Source organism: Melospiza georgiana, chromosome 1 (genome assembly GCF_028018845.1).
Source record: "Melospiza georgiana isolate bMelGeo1 chromosome 1, bMelGeo1.pri, whole genome shotgun sequence".
In the NCBI taxonomy this organism is placed as follows: Eukaryota; Metazoa; Chordata; class Aves; order Passeriformes; family Passerellidae; genus Melospiza; species Melospiza georgiana.
In genome coordinates this window covers 43,935,570-43,956,640 of record NC_080430.1, presented here as the reverse complement: position 1 = coordinate 43,956,640, position 21,071 = coordinate 43,935,570, and the positions used below count along the sequence as shown (strand labels likewise).

Here is a 21,071-nt window from a genome sequence, read left to right as displayed (position 1 = left end):
TTAGAGTAATGAAAGGTGGAATTAGCAAATAAATGCTTTGCATCCTGGTTAGAGTAAGTTTGAATTAATTTCTTTGTAACCTCATGATATATCAGAATCTAATTGTGTGAGTACAGTATTCTGTTCATGAACTGAGGATTCCCAAGCAATGGCATTTGAAAAAATCAACCATCAGGTGCTTAGCAAATTTTAAATCATACTTCATTTTTTGCACTTTTTCTTACTGTCATGCAAGCAAGGTCATCTGTTGTATTGTGAATGAAAATAATATTGAAAACAATTTCATTTTATAGTAAAGAACCTAAAAATTAGCTTATTGGGAGACATTAAAATATCATCTGTAAGGGGAAATGCAGCCAAGTATTTGACATATAAAAAACTCTCCCTTCTTGGACAGAAATAATCAGCAAAACTGTGTTTCTCCATAGAAACAGATTAAAAAAGAGCAATCAAATAACAATGAAATTGAAACTGCTCCAATGAAAACCTGTATTCCCAAGGCTCACTTTCTAACCTGGGAGGGAAATTGTGAGAATATATGGCTGAAGAACTTCCAAATGGCTGCATAGTGCTCTGACTTCAGACAGCTACCAGGCACTAAACTGCTTGCTAGCAATTCGTGGCAAGTTAGAAGTGAAGCTAAATGGTAAAATATGTGAGTATTTTTTTTACTACTTTGAAGGACCAGTTTTGTCCTCTACAGAAAGCCTGTGTCCTCAGTGACATGTAAATTAAGATTTGATTGAAGCTCTTAACACCAAATTAAGGTTGTGGAATAGTAAATGGCAGTCATCATAGTTTTTGAAATGTCTGGGCTGTATCTGGGATATCAAGTAAAGAAAGATCTAGCATTGAGGCTTCAGGGCTCAGCTTGGAGATAGTATTCAAGAGTGTTCAGTGAAAAAATTAATTCTCTTCTTTCTTATGCCAGTGTAATCACATCTGATGAGTTATGGCACCTTATCCCATAAGCTGATGCAGGTCATTATGCACTTGTGCTGTTTGCTGAACACTTGTTAAATATGCAGGGAGCACAGCACATGGGTATCCTCCTGCCACTGTGTGATTTCTGTTAGGTCCTTCTGTGTTACTTTGGCCAGGTCAGGATGTGTTGAGTACCTTCATCCCAAAAATTCTGTAGTTAATTTTATGTGATTGTTAAGGCTCAGAAATCAAAACCAGAATAAGATAAAGGGCTCTGGTATAATCATTGCTTGTCTCTGTGAAATGACCTTGCAGGAGGTAATCTGGTGCAGGCAAGGGTGCAGCCCTCTTGTTGCTCCCTGCTGCAAAACACAGCTTGGTGCATGGCAATGGTCACTCTGGAAGGTGTGACCTCCAGAATATCAGCTCCTGCAGCTGCTGGCCTTGTGCAGAGGGAGTCAAGGAGTTTGCTGGGCTTCCTCACTAGGAGACTGTATGTGCAGATGCTCAAGCTTTTTATAAAAGACTGTAAGAGAAACTAGTTATGTGGAAATGTAAGCCTAAACTTTTCAGTACCCAAGAGGGTATTGTGTTAGGTCACCTCTGAGTTACAGCTCATTGCTAATTCTGAAGAAACGTTCATGGCTGATGCAGAGATGTGGAAAAAAGGGCTCCCTGCTGAGGCACGAGCACTACTCTGTACAGTGATAGTGAGGGCCAAAATACTGAGACCCCTTAACCCTTGAGGGAGCCTATCTTGGAGGCTAAATCCATGAGATTAAATCCTTGTACTGCTTTGCAGGAGTTTCCACTGCCTGTCAAGAAATTACCCAAATCTATTTTGCATACCTGATTTGACATTCTCTCTTCAAACTTGTCCTTCTTAACTCTAGCAGGACTCTAAATGTTACACAAAAATCAGAATTACAAGTATTCCCATGTTAAATGTAAGATAATGTAAAATATCTTATGGAAAAGACAGTGCTATCTCTCTACCTTATCATGGTCCTCTCACTTTTCAGTCCAGTTAATCATTGTTCATTGGAAAAACTTTAATTTATGCTACATTAATGATGTGCTCTAAAGAGACACTGTGCTTTTCAGGTTCACTGAAATGTTCTGCAGCTGGCTTTTCAAAACTGGCTTGAACATTCACATTGCAGCAGCATTGTTCTTTATAGCTCAAGGTCATTAGATGGAAAAAAGCTACATGTTTTACAGTTTTTCCCCATGGAAGTTCTGCAGTTGGTCTCAGAGAAGTGGCAGCATTTATGTTTTTCTTCAGTTGAAATGTCAGGGCTGTAGTTCTTTGTTATTCCACGCTTTACGTCAAATCTAAATTCACAGGAGGCAAATTAAAGTTGGCTCCCATGTTTTCCCCAGCATCCCTGAGCCTGGAGCGGGAAGGCCACAAGTTCACCACCCCTTCTTCCACTGGTGCTTCCCACTGTAGCTCTGGCAGACGGAGCAGAGTCAGAGCGGTGCCGGCAGCTGAGCCGAGACAGAGAGAGCCCCAGAGGCCAGGCTGGGCCCCGGCTCAGTCACTGCTGTGTCTGTGTGTGTCACTGACTCAGAGCTTTACAAGCCATCTAATACTTATATAGATACACAAATAAAAGAAATTATTTACAAATAATTTTAGGACCTTTCACTGGTAGCTCAGCCCAGCATGACTCCTGCTGTCCTGGTGTCCTTTCCTGCCCTCACACACCCTGTGGTGACGCTGGTGCTGTTGGGGCCTGGCCGACGTTGCCGTGCCTCCTGTGCGGTGGCACTGCATTCGTGTGTCAAGAAAATGAATGTGGCATTTTAAGGTGTTCTTAGCCAGGAAAGTTAAAGTTCTGTGGTGGGACATGGTTGCAATGTGTTTCTCTGAGAGAATATTTTATACTGTGTAGAGAACAGAGTGCAGAGGGAGCCATGTGAAAGTACCAGTGGCCTGGTGGCTCAGATGGTCCCCAATGGTGTGAGGGATGAAAGTTTGTGTTTCTGGTCTAAATCAGAGCATACAGAGTCTGGTGTCCAGGAGGAGCAGCTGGCTTATTTTCAAACCTTTCTCGGCAAAATTTTTGTCAAACCTCTGTTCAACCCGACATCTTGTTTAACCCAAGTTCATGTTTGCACACTCTTTCCCTGTAATATGCCTGATCATCTCTTTACTTAAGGCACACAACAGCTTTAACTCACACCCTGTGATGCAGCTGGAGTCTCAGTAGCCATGTTGCCAGGAAAACAGTTAAAAATCCAAGGCAATTACATTAAAGTCCAACAAGATAAAAATTTTAATCTGTTTGCTTTTGTAGCAGTCCATACAGTGACTAAAAATTATCACTCTGCACCAAAATATTTGTGTTTCATGACATTAAGCTGAGAAGACTTGGTGATCTCTAATCCTCAGAACTATTTTGAATGAAATGAAATGGTTTCTTTCCAGATGAGAGTAAACTAAAATCAGGTAGCTAGTTCAGTCAGGAACAGTGTGACTGTGAATTAATGCACTAGCAGAGCTCTTGCTTTTTTTTCTCTTGTATTTGAGCTTTCCAAAAGGATAATGTGTGGGAGGGAAACCCATGCACCTTCCAGGATTTTTATGCAGCCTAGAAAGCTTATGCTTACCAAGGAATCACTGACAACAACTGCACATGGTCTGAAAACTAAAGGGGACTGTTGTAGCTTCCTCAGAGATCTCTTTTGTTCCAGAAAACCAGTGAGTCCCTTGGCACAAGGGCTCTCAACCAATTTAGGTCCTACTTTCATCATACTGGGGATTGAGCAGCACTCTTTCCAATCCCATGAAACTCCCCATTCTTCTCCTTACAATGTCACCACAATTTGCCTGGCACTAGAATTAACCTGTATTGCACCCACAGGGTTTTTTCACTGTTTTCTAGCTGTGAGAGCTTGGAGTTGCTCAGATGAGACTCTGAAACCTGCACAGGCTTCAAGTCTGACAGGGTTCAGTATAGACCCTCAAGTTCCATCTATTATTCTATCTTTATTTTGTTTTGACCTAGGAAGACTAAATACCATACAGAAATCTATTTTCATTTCCAATTCTTGAGGTTCATAAAGAACTTCAGAGAGAAATTTAGTCCAAATTTGCTTTTTTATTTTAACTGTGAGCACTGCATTGATAACTTTAGCACTGAGTGACTGTGCAGTGACTTAGAGAATTGTGAATGTTGTTTCTGAGGGAATGAGACAAACCACATGCAAGTACCTATCAACAATCTCATTTCTCTCTTCTTTTATAAGCTACGAATGTGTAAGGCAACTCCATCCGTTAACTTCTCGCAGAATTTTTACATAGTGCATATAATAAATTATCTGCTTCCTGCTTCAGAGCAATGAGAAGTAACAGAGCAAGTAAAAGTAATCAAGCAGAGGCTGGTCAGTGGCTGTTAGCAGAGAAATGGGCTTTCTTAATGAAGAACTTTTCAATTAAGAAATTACAATCCTGTTTTTTTCCTGTAATTTCAGTTGTCTGGGCTGTTTCTGAATATTAGTTTTCAAGTGCTGAAAAGCAGGTCTTCATGGCTGTGACTTAGAGGGTTATAAGCCATCTAATACTTCTACAGATACACAAATAAAAGAAATTAATTGCAAATAATTTTAAGACCATTCACATTAAATGCTTCACTTCAAGCCAGCCTGTGGCAAAAGGTTTCTGCTGACACTGAGAAGATTTTGCTCAGCCCTGAGCTCTACAGCCTGAAAAGAATTAAGGATCTACTAATTTCTTTCCACTGTTTTCAATCATCAGTTAAACTGAAAACAAGGGCTATAAATTATGGTAACTTTTGCAATAACTTATCATTTGTGGGATAGAATTGTGGTGCTGTGAAAGCACTGTGAATAATAAAAAATATATTAATAACTTACTCAGAAACCAGCAAGCAAAGTGTAAATTGCTTTCTGCTTGGTATCAAATTTTCATGTAAGGTACTGTATCATGGAAATTTTCAGTCTTGTCAAGATTCAGATGACCTAAAAATAATGCTACCCCTTCACCTCTGTACTTTTTGTCAGCTCAGCTGACAAATGTAATTCTACTAGATTTAATCAGCATTTTATAATGACTTCTACAGAAAATAAAGCCTATTGGTTTTCCCTTGTTGGCCTCCAAAATGTATAAGGAACAATGGGTCAATTTGTTGGACTAAGAAATTGCTAAAAATGTAACAACCCCAAAAAACACATTCTGGTGGTACTTGCATTCTCTACTTAATGGAATTTTCATTTTTATACCTCTTCAACTAGGTTTTTGCAACGAACACTGAAGGAGCTGCAGCAGCTGTATAAATTTTCAGACCATCATTTTGTAGACCAAAAGACTCCTTAGTTTGTGAGGCAGCTATACCATTTCATGAGCCTGATTAAAACTGTCCCCCCAAAATTGTCCTTTTGGTGAGTACACAGTGAGTTCTTCATGGCCCTTGGCCACTCTTCACCTCAAAGATACTGAGAAACAACTGGTGAAAATGCATTTCTTTTGTGCTAGTTGCATGTCTGCTAGAAATACAGTGGAGAGCAGATAGGTACCAGTAATCTATGTGGGACATGGAGTTCTCCACGTCACTGATCTGTGCTAAATACTCAAGCATGGCCTCGAGGTGCAGAGCTTTAGGTCCTGTAGACAATTCCCCATTTTCCTGATTCCCAAGGACATAATGAGAAAGTTGTTCTTATAATCACTTGACAGCTCTAGATACCAGGCGACACTAAGCTTCTATGTAATATTTGTTCATCCTTCTATGTGCAGTAGCTTAAACTTCATCTAATTTTGATAGAAGACAAAAAAATCCCCCTTGGGCTAGATCTTTTCCCTTGGCTTTACTTCTCAACTAATGATGGAAGATGGAGTGGAGATCCTTAGTTGATACTTCAACCATTGAATTACTTCTTCGTCAGTGATTATTTTTTTCTAAAAAAACTGCTTCCTCAGTGAAGATACCATATTTATCACAGTTCTGCAAAACTCACTGCTCTTCAGCAGATCACAGACAAAATATATGAACACCATAAGAAACCTGAATTTTAGTATTTGTCCATCTGTCCTTTGTGCCTTCTTTACTTTGATGCTATCTGACTGCAAAGACAGTTTTGCAGTTCTTCAGCAGTGATGGTGGGCAAAGAGAGAAACAGGCAAACATTTCTGACAACTGTCCACGCATGTCCACAGTACAGAGAGAAAGCAGCTTTCAAACTCAGCTTCCAACTCCCTGTGAGTCTGACAGGAAGATTCAGAAGGCCCATTTTCTTTCCTATATTTTATTTCCTGCTGTTGAGGTGGCACTTTGCACTGTGGATGCCAACTTTGGTGTTTGTATGTCATTCATAGTTCCTCAAGGGGAAGCTCACAGGGTGGCTGCATCCAGATGGGCCTGCCAAGTAATCCTGGCTACTCAGCAGGGTGCCACCTTCTGTGAAGTGACAAGGACCTAAAGAGATGAAGAGGGAAAGCAGTGTGAGTCCCTCCCAGGAGGTGAAGATGCAAGTCCTTTTCTCTGTTGAAATTGTCCTTGAAGGGAAAGTGCAGATGAAGCTGCACCATGAAGCAGATGTTCGGATCATGGTGTCAGATGAACACTGCTCTTTTTAAGGTCAGTTTTATCTCTTGACACAGCCCAAAGGTGCATGTAGCTGTCAATTGTTTCTTTTGAAAATTTGTTCTGCTTCAGTGAGTTGCAGAAATTCCTTGTTCTAGCAAAGTCCTAAAATAACAGATGGCTCATATGTCAGGCATCAGCAAATCCTGAAGTTGTGGACATGACCCCTGTCCATGTCCTGTTGAAAAATCTGCATCTTGTCAGGATTAGGGTTTTCTGTAACAAGACCAAAAGTGTAAGTTCCTCTCACTTATACTGTTGTTGGACTTCAAAGCTGTCTTCCCTAAAAGTAATGGAGATTTAGTGTTCTTCATTATGTTTTGGGAAACATTTATGCTGAGAAATTGTAACTTCCTGAGTGCTCAGTTAATGAGGTTGGGCAAAGCTAAACTGTGCAATTAAGTATTTGAGCCTTCATCATCCATATAAGTGAAAGTGCTGGAAGTGGTTTTGGGTGACAGCAAGATTAAGGGCATATGGCTTGAGAATGACATCTTGTCAGACTGCTATGAACCTGTATTTTTGGGCTAGCATGAAGGATGACACCATATTTTGATCAAAATGAAACAGGTCCGTCAGGTATTAGGGTAACTTGTGGTCAAAACCAGGTCAGGTTTGTTTTGTTTTGTTTTTGTAAGTGTCTGCAGCCCTGTATATCATGAACTTTTTGATGGTTATCAGCATGATATTGCACTTGGCAATAGTATTTTCACCAGTTTTCATTAAGGTTTCATGCTCATCCAACATTTCTAAAGAGAGTGTTAAGGCTTTATGATTCAATATGAGAGCAAGAATACTGAAGCAAGAACAACCTTCAAAAAGTGGCAGGAATCAAGTGGACATTATACCTTGTGCTTACACAGCATCTCCTAACCAGTGCGTTCCATGAGAGTTGGGGAATTTTTTGAGCTGTTCTGTTTGCCAGTGCTTCTTCATCACGAGTCACTGCAGCTGGTTCTCAGTGCTCAGCCCTGCTGCACAGTAATCAAAGCCAGGGAATGGAGCTGTGCTTCCCATGCTGGGGACTCTTCCCCACTGTCTGGCCAAGGAGTAGGCTAACTGTGGAATATGCTGACAAAGCAGACTGGGGGCTAGGCAGACTAATCGGGGTTAGTGCTATAGCTGATGGCTGAGGGAGACCCAAAGAATTTTGTATTGCTTGTGGAGCTGTTGGCATTGCTTCTTTCATGCAGATTTTTCTCATGTAATCCCATGCTCTGACATGCTGGCTTGATGTATTGTCTCAATAATGTGGGAAGGCTGGGGAAATTCAGTAAAATGACTATATTTCAGTACGGTGTGTGTCAAGGGAAGGATGTCAGTCAATCACAGGCTGGAAAAACCAAGCAATGTCTTATCTCTGTGTGAGACTGAAATTCTTATTGTCCCTGTGTGAAGAACTGTGCCTCCATCTTCAGGCACTTTACTCCCTTGAGCAGCCACATATTTAACCTGTGTTGAATGCAAGTGTAAATCTTGATGTATTTCACAGTGGAGAGCCCTTTCCAGCAGAAAGGAAGAGATGAGGTGAAACAGTAACGGAAACTTCAATTACTGCCTGAGATCTGTTGGACCAATGAAGCAATTAAAATGATGCCATTGAATTAACAATCTTTACACAAGGAATGTGTTTAGGAGATTGCTGTGGCTATGAAAAATATTTAAAACCATTCATTTAAATTTTTTGTTTATTTGGTCTGCTGAAGCACTAGTTCATGTGACAACCGCTGTTCTGAAGTGAATCAGATCACTTTTCACTTAGAAGAGGTCTCAGGAATGTCTCAGTGAACTAATTAGTCTTCTTTATCTAACATAAGAAATATTTCTCCTTGTAGCAGTAATAGTGATTTGAAATCATACTGATTGCTGGTGGAGATAAAAAAAAAATTGAGATAGACCAGCATCTGAATGAAGGTGGCTGGTATCCTTTCCCACTTTGTATTATTCTTATTATTCTCTGCATGACTGATGTAAAACCCATAATTTTCAGGTCGTCTATGCAAATTTATTAAGAATGATTATGTAAGTAAGGTTGCTTTCCTCTTTGTGATGGTCTCATCCTGCCATAGTCAGAGCACATTGACACAGCTGTGTGAGGAGGCAGCAATGGTAACACTGGTTTGCATCTATTCCAAGAGTGGTGGCACCTGTTTGGTGATTAGCTAAAGGATTTTGGCTGTCAGAGCTGTCAATCTGACACCTTTGATGAGCACTAAAATAAATCTGTTCTACCAGGAACTGTTCATTTTTTAACCTGCTTTTGATTTGCTTTACTCTTTGTGTCCTTGCCGATAACTACTAGAAAGGCTAATGCATTATAAACTCTGAAAAGGGAAGCAAGCGGCTGTCATTTTTTACACAACAGATGTTCCTGATCAGGAATCAGACAAAGGATCTCATCACTCTTCCTCTGGGCAATTTAATTTGTCTGTTCCATGGCATACCAACCACCCCCGATCTAGTCACTAATGTGCCCAAGTCCTACTTAATTTCAGGATCAGTTCCTTTAATCTTACAGAATTATTAAGTTTTTTTTCTGTGCCAGGGCAAAGAGAGTGGAAAAAAGGAAATTGCTTCATTGCTTATGTTGTCACCATCATAATGAAAAATAACAAACGCCGATTTCAAAAATAGGAAGCCCAAGTACTACATCTTAAGAGAACTAGAAAGTAATCTATGAGCACTTTCTTTTAAGAAATAGCAATATAGATTTAATGATTGCAGGGTGGTCTGCGGCCTGAAACCCTTGACCCGGCTAGCGAAGAGGGCAGCCAACAGCCCACGGCAGCGGGGGTGTCCGTCCCGGTGGCAGGGCCCCGGGGCTGACAGCTTCAGGCACCCCTCGGCGGCGGAGGGCTCGGGCTGTGCCTGCGGGGACGAGGTCTCAGCGGAGAGCTGCGAATCCGGACGAAGGAATGAGAGTCGGACACTTCCTGGGGTCTAAACAAGTTTAATCCCTATAGCAACCAGCAGGGAGCGGCAAAGAACATTGGGAGAGCATGGGATTATAAAGGGAGGTGTGATAAAGGGAGGTGTTTACAGTGAGCCAATCAGGGAAAGCTAAGGGATGAGCTTAACTTAACAGACTTGAAGGGGAAACCAATAGTTACAAAGTATAGGAGGGGCCCCGGGACCACAGCCAATCACGTCTCCCACTGAGGGGAACATTCTGGAAAACTAGGAGGGGTGGGGAGTGATTGACTGGGCCCAGGGAGGAGAAAGAACTGTACATATTTGGAAATAGAGGGAAGGGAAATTAAATAACATAAGGAAAACCATAGCGACTAAATGATAAACAGAAACTGAGGCGGGGAAAACTGGGAGGGCAGAACCATCATGAAGAAATGGGGGAGAAACGGACTAAACCAACAAAACACACTACAACAAATGATGTTTCTTTAGAAGTTTTAAGACTCAGAGGTAGGAATAAACAGTGTATAACCAATCAGATTCTTGTGATGCAACTTAGGAGGATGGAAAATTTATGTATTTTTAAGAAAAACTGTTGCTTTGGATCCAGTTCTCCACTCCTTAATCATGCAAATTATCTGAAATGAGTAATTACTGACAATGTTGCACTCTTTTCTATTTAGTTTGATGAAACGGTATCACTCTGCTGCTGTTTTGTAGTGACGGATGGGTACTGCTAGAGGTGTAAATTCTGTAGTTATTCTATAGTTTATTTCCCAGTTATTCTGCTAAAGACTTGCTGGAAGGGAGAGGCAAGGGAAGGTGTTCTTGTGCTTGTGGTCAGCCCAGCACAGAAAGGGCAGCTGCTGCTGACAGTACAAACAGGACTGTCCATGGCCACAGTCCCAGCTGTCAGTCCTAGTAAATGAGTGTCTTGGTTTGGAAAGACAGGTGTCTGCTAAGGAAGGCAGGAGCCTCCCCTGAAATGGAAAAATGGAAAATGTAAACCCCCTCCTTCTGAATTGATATAGATTTGAAATTAAAGGGCTCTCAGGTAAAAATATGGGGGCAGGAATAACAGTTCTTCATTAGGGAAGAAAATAAAAAGATAAAATAAACAATGCAGTAGACCAAAACAACACTCACAGAGTCAGTACACAACCTGAGACCCTGTTGGTCAGGGTGCTGCTACCGTCCAATTGGAATTGTGGCTGCAGTCCTCCTGGAGTGACAGGCGTGGTTCTGTTGGAGTAGAAGGGTGTAGTTTTCCTCTGAAGATCCAGTGGAAGAGGCAGCTGTTCCTCTGGGATATCCAGTGGAGAAACCACACTGGTGTTCCAGAATCTCAAGATTATATCCGTGTAGGAATGCTTGGCTCCTCCCTCTGGGTGGAGCATCTCATAATGGGATGTTATAGTTCTTATCAGTCATGCAGTGACATTCAATAGCCTGTTATCAGAAGATGTCCCCCCCCAGAGGAAGGAGTGGGTGTGGAAGAGATAAGGAAAACTGCCCACTTAACAGAAGACAACTGCCATACAGATGGCAAATAGAAAACAAATTGCTTGGCAATCCAGGACAATGAGCAAAATGTGTTTGAGGAGCTCATGGCTGTCCATCGCTGGTAGAAAGAGAAGCCACTCATGTGACCTCTTTTCAATCTGACAGGTGGACAGGACAGAAGTGATCCGAACCTGCATAAATCCCGTCTTCTCCAAGCTGTTCACAGTGGACTTCTATTTTGAAGAGGTGCAGCGATTGCGGTTTGAGGTCCATGACATTAGCAGCAATCACAATGGGCTGAAGGAAGCCGATTTCCTCGGTGGCATGGAGTGCACGCTTGGACAAGTAAGTGCCAGTGCCATTTTCGCCCTTGTTGCTCGTTTTTTGTGTATGTGTGGAATATGTTCTTTGTTGAGTGACTGATAGGTGAGATTTGTGGCAAAATTCTTAACTGGTGCTTTGAATGGGATAATTGAGAACTTCTGCTGGTTTGTTTTACTGCTGCAGTACAGCTTCAGTGCTTATAGGAAATGGAAGATCAGTGATTTGCCTTGGACAGTAAAAGGCCATGCTCATTAGGCGTTGGAAAATAGACTGATTTTGAAGAAAGTTATTGTTCCTTACATTGCATGGGGTTTAAAGCAAGTTCAAAGTCCAAGAAACACTTAGAAATATACTTTATTCACGTAGGGTAGTGCCTGGTGATGTGACAAATAGAGAGATAGGGTTGGATTCATCTCCCTGACTCTCAGTCATCCAAAAGTTGGGTGTCTAGACTAAGTTACTCTTCTGATTTCCATCTTAAGTTCAATGGAGAGAAACAGACAGTTCCAACCATTGATTCATTTTGCCTGAGACGTCTATCCTAGATTAGGATAAATTGTCTTCAGGAGATACCTGTCCTTCCTTATCTTTTGTCAAGAGAGTCTAGACAGCTGGCTTAGGGGAGATACTTAACTTTTTTGATTACTGAATTTAACGGTGATGAGTCCTACCCACAAGATCAATATCTAGATGTCATCATAGCCAACTCTGTGGTGAATTCCCATACTGCTGACTGGTGGCACACTGCAGTGTTCCAGGCATAACTGTTTATTTCAGACTGGCAGTTTTTGTCATGCAGGGTTTCATAGCACAGATTTCTGCTCTGTCCCTAGTGCAGAAATTTGGCAATGCCAAATTTCACTAAGCTGAGTATAAATTTGTTCTTCATGCTGTGTGCCAAGAGCAGGAAGTTCTTTTGTTCAGATTTTCCTTTGCAGTGCTTCCACATAAGTTTGTATTATGAACAGGGTACGTGCCATGGAAAATGCTGCAAAGCTTTGCTTCCCTGTTTTCTCACCTTTTGTTGGTCCTCACTCAGCCCCACCACAGAGGAATCACTTTGATTTTCTTCCCACAGCTATTAGGCCAAACATGCTGGATGAGGAAAAGTCCTCTTAGCAAGAGAAATAATATGAAATATATGCATTTACTAAATTGGAAGCTCAAAACAAAGATGTTGGTATTTAGGATATTTACAGTGCACTGTTCCTTTTGACAGATTTCTTGTGGTCTTGAGAAATGAAAAGAAGCTGTCCTATAACATGAAGGGGAATGGGAAACAAAGCAAAATGTTATTATAATGTTCTTCTTGCTTAATTGGCTTGAAAAAGAAGGGGGGAAAAATGTCACTGCTGCTGCCTATAGCATAAATGTCTTTATAATTATTTGATGGCTATAAATAGCACACAGCTGGGTTGTTTGCAGCATAATTTCAATGGTAACCAAGAAAAAATAACAGTGTGAATTCTGTTCACAGTAATGCAACTTGGAGGACTCTGATCTCATATTTAGTTATGTTTGGTGGTGTTCCTTCCTTCGCTTTTCTAGTTTTTTGCCTTTATATAATTTAAAACTGATTTAGGAAATTCCAGAAGAGTAGCACTGGAATTGTCATCCAAGTCAAGCCTTTATGAAGACTCCAAAGTTGACAGTCCTACAGCACAGGCTGTACACATGGAGCTTACACTCTTGTTTAGCTGTATGGTGTAATTACATAATTCAATTATCATTGAATTATGATAATAGACGCACGGCTTTTCTTGAGACAATTTTGACATTAATTTGTTGTCTACATAATTTTAATGCCTGAATAAAACAGAACTTTTTGCAAGAGTTAATGTCAGCCTCCCAACTCACTTTCCCAGTGCAAGTAGGATTTAATGAGATATCCAGGAAGGCTGTAGATTTTTAGGTATAGTCTGAAAGACTGATGCCCTTCCCACCCCCACATAGAAGTGCCAACTTTTATTGCTCTCTTCTAGGTAATAGTTGATCTCTAAGATTCAGTGCTACCTGTACCTGTTTGTAGATCATCACTTAGATGTGTGGCAAACCTGCATGTTTACCCAAATCATATAACTCTTCTATCAAAATCAAAATTAGTATGAAAACTAAATGCTGGGAAAGACAATAGCATGGTTATACAGTAAGCTCACAGAGAGGAGTGAATTTTAGCTTTATTCTGATCTCAATCTTACATGTAGCCTACCCAATAGGTACAGGCTTGTCACAAATTTGGGGTCTTGGATGCAAATGACGAAGAATGCATTCCTTTGGAAGGTTTCAATAATCTCCTTCCAAATGCTCTAATAAATTTGAGTTCCATGAGAGTGATGAAGGCAGTGACTTGTAGGCTGCTAGATCTGAGGCATATACTGTCTAGAGACATCCCACTGGATTTTCTGCAAGATTTATTTATACTGCTCTTGCCAGGACAAGTCAATTCTGTGCCTCTATTGGTAAATACTGTGGTTAGCAACATCCTGGCATGCAGTCAGTCATACCTGGATGTGAAGAGCAGATTAATCAATAGGAATTTCTTATGCCACAACATTTAAACATGGTAGAACAAATGGTTGTGGGTAGATACCTGATGAGTGTAGATACATAAATGTCAACACGCTAAATAGAAACATTTCCTCAAAGTGATTTGTTTTGTCCATCACACTTAAAAGTTTCCCTTACAGACAAAACAATAGCAGATTGTCTTTTGGAGGCTTTGACAGGAGCAGGCTTGGTATGAGGTGTTTAGGAGGGATTTTTTGGTGTGTGTTTTTAAGAACTAAAAGTCTGTTCCTTGTACTGAGAAAGGCTCTTTCTACATTCCAGTTTCCCAGCTTCTTGAGTGTCCTGGTAATGTGCAGATTGGCAGAATATCAACAAATATGTTCTCTACAGTCAGAATGATAACCAAATCAAACAAACCCTAAAATATTAGAGAAGGCAGGAAAGTTGAGAGTGCAAACAAATTTATCTCAGTTAGCAGCATAGTCTTAAAATATGGTCTGCAATTGCACATAGTTTATAAAACAGAGTTTTTCAAGGAACTTCACATTGAGAGAATGTACCATACTCCAAGCAGCTTGTGTTGTACTGTTTAAATAGTGACATTGTTAAATGGTAGGTTAATGTGCATAACTAAAAACTGTAATTTTTAAAAATATGCTATTATTTTAAAATTTTTGTTCAATTTCTAATTAAATGTATAAAACTAATATCTAATAATACCAGTTCTACAGTCATATGGTAGTTATTTAATCAAGGAAACTGTAGCATGTTTTGCTTGTAACTTCACAATGATTATTCTTAATTGGGAGCATGTTTGTGAAATTAGATTCACAGGATCCCACCAGAGTTTGTTTGGAGGTGTCCTTAAAGAACATCTAATTCCAATTCCCATGCCATGGGCAGGGACACCTACTAGACCAGGTTGATCCAAGCTTCATCCAGCCTGGCATTGAACACTTCCAGCAACCTCTGGGCAACCTGTTTAGTGCCTCACTACCCTCATAGTGAAATTCCTTCTTAATATCTATCTAAATGTTTCAGTTTAAAGACATCAGCCCTTGTCCTGTCACTCCATGCCCTTGTAAATAGTCCCTCTGCAGCTCTCTTGTAGCCCCCTTTAGGTACAGGAGGGTGCTGTAGGCTCTCCCCAGAACCTTCTCTTCTCCAGGCTGACCAACTCTGACTGTCTCAGCCTGTCTCCACAAGGAGAGGCGTTCCACCCCTCTGACCCCCTCTTCATGGCCCTCCTCTGGAGACCCAAAACTGGATGCTTTGCTCTGGGTGGTGTCTCTGGAGCAAATCCTTAGTTAGGTTTACTTGAATTACCATACAAGGAAGTGGTATAGACATTTGGGAGGGTGTGCTTTTCATATCATAAGGTAATTTAAGTGAGGAGGGATTCCTGGGGTCTCCAATTCAATCTGCTGCTCAAAACAGATAAGAGCAGATTGTTCAGGGGCTTCTCCAGCCCAGTCTTGAATGTCTCCAAGGATGAAGTTATCACAGCATCTCTGGGCTTTGTCCCAGTGTTTGGCACCCTCACAGCAGTGATGGCTTCCTGTGTGTAAGCAGAGGCATAGTGAACCCTCACTCCTATATGCAATTACTTTTGGTAGCCTTCAGGTGGCAAAAGAAAGCCTGAATTTGCAAAGTAAAAATAACCAGAGCAAGTATGGCTTAGTTTTAGCTGGTCTTGCTTAGGGAGGAAGGCAGTAATATCAGCCTTCTTAAGCTGCTGCTGTAAATTACAGCTCTCATTCTTTGGAGTGGGAGTGTTGGGGCTGAGCAGTGGTTTGGCATTGTGCTTTCTGCTTCAGCAGAAATTGCTTGGGATGCTCCATCAGGCTGTGCATCTGCCCACTAATCCTCTAACTCTTCAGTTCACCCTAAATAGTTGCTGTTCTTTGCATAGGCGCTGGCAAGCAAGGGCACCCATCCACAGCTTTGTAGTGATAAGCAGTGAAATCACAACCAGTAATAATTTAATTGCCATCTTGGGCCACCACTCGAAAAGGGTGACCTCTTGCTTTCTTACAGGTGCTTTAGATGCTATGAATCAGTTCTTGCTCTGTCGTGGTTTTGCAGATGTCTGTAACTTTGGAGAGTAGATTCTTCCCTCTTTCCTCTTTGTTTTTCTCTTTCCACTTCCCTGTGACTAGGTAAAGTGTTGAGGCACTCCTCTCACCCAGACTAATAATTTCCAACTCAATCCTCACCTAGTACCTGAGAGTTTTGTACTTCTTTTGCTTTTTGGTTGCTCCCAAAATCTGTGATTGTTTTGAGTGTCAGAAGATAGATTGATTTTTGTTTAATGGGTCAGGGTTTTATGTACGCGAAAGAAAGCAACGGGGAAATAATATTAGATGGAAAAGCACAGTCAGAAATTTAACAGTGTGATTTTCATGGTTTTCAAGTGGGATAGTGTGGTGGTTGGGGTGCATGGTATGGGATTTGTTTTTTTTTCCAATGACTTGGCCTCCCAGGATCTTGCCCACCCTCAGCTCCTTGATGAGGGGGTGAAATGTTGAGAGACAGTGCTGATGCTGTGCCCACCCTGCTCAGCAGTCACCAAACCCTGGTGTGTAATCCACACCTTTCCAGGTACCAATGCACCTGGAGGGCTGCTGTAGGAAAATAAAACTAATACAGACAGCAAAACCCCAAATCCAGGTCCTCTTCTGTTTATAGGTTAGTGCCTTCATATGTCATGAGCTTCTAAAGCGCTCTTATTGGAATAATTCAGCTTTATATTCCATAAATTTTGTAGAACATTGAAATTGCATCATATAGTACAGTAAGGGCTCAAACTTTCTAATAACCAAAGTTAATTTCTTAACCACACGGTAATTATCAGGGAGGTGGCCAAGGAAGACTTTTTTTTCTGAAATTTCACCCAGAAATTTTAGTCTGTTCTATAAGAGCTCACAACAACTATTTCAATGGATAACTATTTTCTGATGAAAACTAAAAACACATTTCCAAGACAGTCTCAATTACTGTTCAGCTGTGCATGCAACACCATTAAATTATGGAAACCAATAGAGTTTTTATTTCTTAAATGCGAACCACCCCAGCTCTGTGGGTTGGGTTGTTCTCTGTGACATATTTTGTGGGAATAACTTTTGTGGCTTTTCTTCCATTACTTACTGTGGCTGGTCTTTGCTGTTTTCAAATTTGGGATCTTATCCCTTGTTTAATTTCTTTCAATTTTTAAAACTGTTAAAATGCTGTTACTCCCTTATTTGCTTAACTAGTAGCAGAAGAAAGCTGCAGAGATGTAAATCTTTTTGTGTCAAGAACATTTTCAAGGATTATTCTGAGATTTAATATTACCCATACACACGTTTGTGTACAAATTGGATTGAAAATCTTCCTTCTCAGTAATGAATATAATTGTTTCTCGTGTGTTTTTCATAGTATATGCCATTAGCAGATTATGCACTTGAAAAAGCTGACTGATTATTAGTTCCATTTCAGCCATCACAAATCCCCTTGCTCTTGAATTAGAGAAAGGCTAAAAGAGTCATGATTGCACCTGAATTAATTAAACTGAAACATTTTGCATGAGAATATTTATTTAATTGACTGTTGACTGCTTCTGTGGTGCAAAAGACATATGACCAGCTTTTTTCAAGGTGTTTGAATTCCTAAATCTCATTAGATGTCTGTGGGCCTCCTTAGGTATCTAGGTACCTTTAAATACTTGGCCTTTGATCTCCTCCAAATGAAGTTTCTCAATTCATTAGTGGGATGAATAATGTACTTTATTAGACGTGAATGTCATTTTCTACCAGCGCTGACTCAGAGCAGAAGCAAATAATGAATGCAACACTCTCCCTAACTTTGCCTAACCCTTTCAGAACCTCAGTTATCCCCAGAAAACTCTTGGTTTGCCATTGCAGCATGATCTCTGAAGCTGTAAGATTTTCTAGATTAATCTTGCCATAGTTAATAGAATTTCTTATACAGTTTGTACTGCTTTGTTTTCACATGCTTTATCTTTTTGTATGAATTACTGTAGCAGTCTTTAGAAGAGTAATTTAAATTTAGTTTGCTATTATAATGAGATATTATTGTGACTAATTCTAAAAGGGCTGCTACTCTACACACTAATTAAATTCAAAGACCTTTTAAACTATTGATAAGATATTTCCTGTAATAACATTATGCCTCTTGTGATAGGCATATCTCTTTTTCTGTGTTCCATTTTGATTGACTATTTTCAGGTACAGATCTTTAACAAAGACAGGGAGAGGTATAATTCAGCTGTAAATAGACTCTGAGCTGAACAATACTATAGCAAACAAAAGACATCTTGGAGAGTGATGAGCATGGTACAGAAAGACTCATATGTACAGAGAGGATCATTATAGCACTGAAACTGGCTCTACGAAGGAACAAGAATTCTGTGAGCAATTAGAATGAAACTTTCTTCTCTGTAGACCTATACATCTGAACTTGATCACTTGAAGGGTTTTCTCGGTATCTGTGACCCATTCCCCAAAACTTTTTTTTTCAATGAGAGTGGAATACAGTCTCTAACATTTACATAATGTCTGGTCTCTCTTCATGTTGAAATGTAGCATGCTTGGTGCATCTGCAGTTGTCTGCCACTCTTCATGAAAACTATTTGGTGGGTTCAAAAACAGCTGGGAGATAGATGGCAAGATAAACACAAGCACATCAGAGTTGTATAAACCTTGTTTTGTCACAGGCCAGGCTGAAGAGGAATGTGTGAAGAGAGAGCTTTTACACTGTGAGGCAGAGATACTTCTGCTGCCTGTGCTTAAAATTGATCATTCATTATTCACCTATACAGGTGAAATGCCATCAAGGTCTGACATTGTATTTGGGGGTGTTTAGAGGCTTACAGTATCTGACTTACATGGACTAATATTTTAATTTACAAGCTTCAGAATATTTTTTACAAGTGTTAAATCTTCAATTGTTTGTCTAGTCACTCTGGTTGCATCATTCCACTTAGAGCAATACCATGAAAGTATTGCTGTCCTTCATTTGGGACACTTTGTAGCAGTGAAAAATGTGCTTTAAGGGGTAAAAATTTATACTAGAAGGGAAGAGCTTAAGAGAGTCTGTAGCATAACTGGCAAATACTTTTGATATGATTATGTCCCACAGGATCCTTCTTTTGCTGTGCATTGAGGATTAAAAGGATTTTGTGAATACAGTCAAGTTAGTTTGATTGTATATGTTAAAATCCCCACTCAAACTTGACAAGATAGCAGTTTCTAGTTTTAATAGTTACCTATTAAACTGCTATTGTCCCAACCTATGAGTTTTTATTACTTTTCTGATTCTCTCTTGTATCTCACTGGGGTGGAGTCTAGCAGTGACTGTGTGGGCCTTGGCTGCTGGTTGGGGTTAAGCCACAACACAAGGGTTGGTGCAAGATTTGAGATTTTTTTTGAAAGAATATCATTGCTACTTTTCTTTCCTTGATATATCAACATGGTTCTAGCAGATGGTGGAAACACACTCTATATGTACCACTGCTGTTTGGTGGGAAATTCCTTCTCCAGGTTTGAAGTGTGTTTACCACCAAGGGATCTGCACTTAAATACATTGGATCATGAAGATTCAGTCTGAGAAAAAGGCATTTGGATAAAGGGAAAAACGCTACTAAACTGTGACTAGGTGCTCTTTGCAGTCCTGAAGAAGAGTTAGGTTGAGTTGAGTAACTATGAAAGTACATGTAGCAGAAATAACATCCGGGAGAAGAGTTAACACAGAGGTGCTAGGAAATAAAAGTTATTTCTCTGGCTATCCCAGCTAGCAAGGAAGAGATACAAAGACTTCTTCAAGCTGTGTATGTTGTGATTGAGGGAAATTTGTGCTTAATCTCTCTGTGTAAATAACTAAATTTGGGGTTCCTGTAAGAAAGTCCAATGTGCAGAAGAGGACAATCCAAATAAAGAATTTAGGACACTTAACCTCTGGGTCAGGGTGGCACCTTGCAAAGCTGAATCAATGCTGTTGAAATAACTTGGTTAAAAAGCCATATTGAAAACTTGGTGTTGGCTCTATTTATGAGCATTGGGAATTCTGCATGATATTATTGAAAGTTATCCCTATACTTGGTTGAAAAAGGACCACCTAGAGAAAGACATTTTAAAAGTTTCCTAAACAAGCCAGGTAAAACAAGTCATTATATTTCACAGCTCATCTTACACAGTGCTGATTAGTCACGACTCAGGCACAGGAGAGAGGAAACCTTCATCAGAGTCCTTGTCTCCGAGTGATTGCTGAGCAATGCTGGGTACACAGCTGGTGTCAGAGCCTTGGTGCTTTTATCTAGAGTCTTGCATCTGTTCATACTTTTAAAATAATGAAGAAAAAAAAAGTGCAAGGCCTCTTTTAGCTATTTTAAATTGGAAATAGGATTAAATGGAGATGTAAGTTCAGATTTCTCTACAATATTGAGCATCTGTCCTTAACCTGTAAGAGCTTGTATGTAATAAGGAAAATTAAGATAATCTTCAAGGGAATTTCTCACTCCCATCTTACCACAGGGTTGACATCCCTTATCACTTCAGACCAGAAATTTACCTGAGATGATGTTCTGTTTAGATGACTGCATGTCTGATAAATAGGAATAACTTCATGTTCATATGCTCTCTCTCAGAAACAGAGGCTTTTACATCTTTTTTCCACCTCATGCAAACATATTACTATGATGTTTTTATTGGACATATCGTGCTCTTAGGCCACAACTGGGTAGTAGTTTGTATGTAGCTGAAAATGAACTTGGCTTCACTTCTCTAAGTCTCACCTTTTATACCTCTGAGGTGTGGCCCTTGTACGAGCTCCCCACACTGAGCACTAAAAAGGATTGTTATTGTTTAACCCCAGCTGGCAACTGAAGCACCATGCAGCTGCTTGCTTACACCCCCTTTGCCCCATGCTGCCACAGTGGGGAGGAGAATCAGAAAGAAAAGGTTAACTTCATTCTTAAGATAAAAACAGTTTAATAATTAAAACAAAATAAAATTTTATTATTATTATAAAAACATCGGTAATGAAAGGAGAGAGAAAGAATAAAATAAAACCCAAGAGAAAGAAGTGATGCATAGTGCAATCACTTTCCACCTGCTGACTGATGCCAGCCCATCCCTTAGCAGCAATCAGCAGCTCTGAGCCAACTCTCCCCAGTGTTTATACTGAACATGGCAGTCTGTGGTATGAAATACCTTTTTGGCTAGTTCAGGTCAGCCATCCTGGCTGTCTTCCCTGGCTTGTTGTGCACCTCCTCTCTGGCAGAGCATGGGAAACTGA

General features: G+C 40.2%; 1 protein-coding gene across 2 annotated transcripts in view; it reads left to right on the top strand.

Moving 5' to 3' along the window:
- The window catches only part of CPNE4 (copine 4), a 229,979-nt gene that overhangs the window by 106,714 nt on the left and 102,194 nt on the right, over positions 1–21,071 (top strand). For both annotated transcript variants that reach the window (XM_058018865.1, XM_058018857.1), the window contains one exon: positions 11,112–11,291. In XM_058018865.1, coding sequence (XP_057874848.1) covers positions 11,112–11,291 — 180 coding nt within the window. The remainder of the gene's footprint in view (positions 1–11,111; positions 11,292–21,071) is intronic.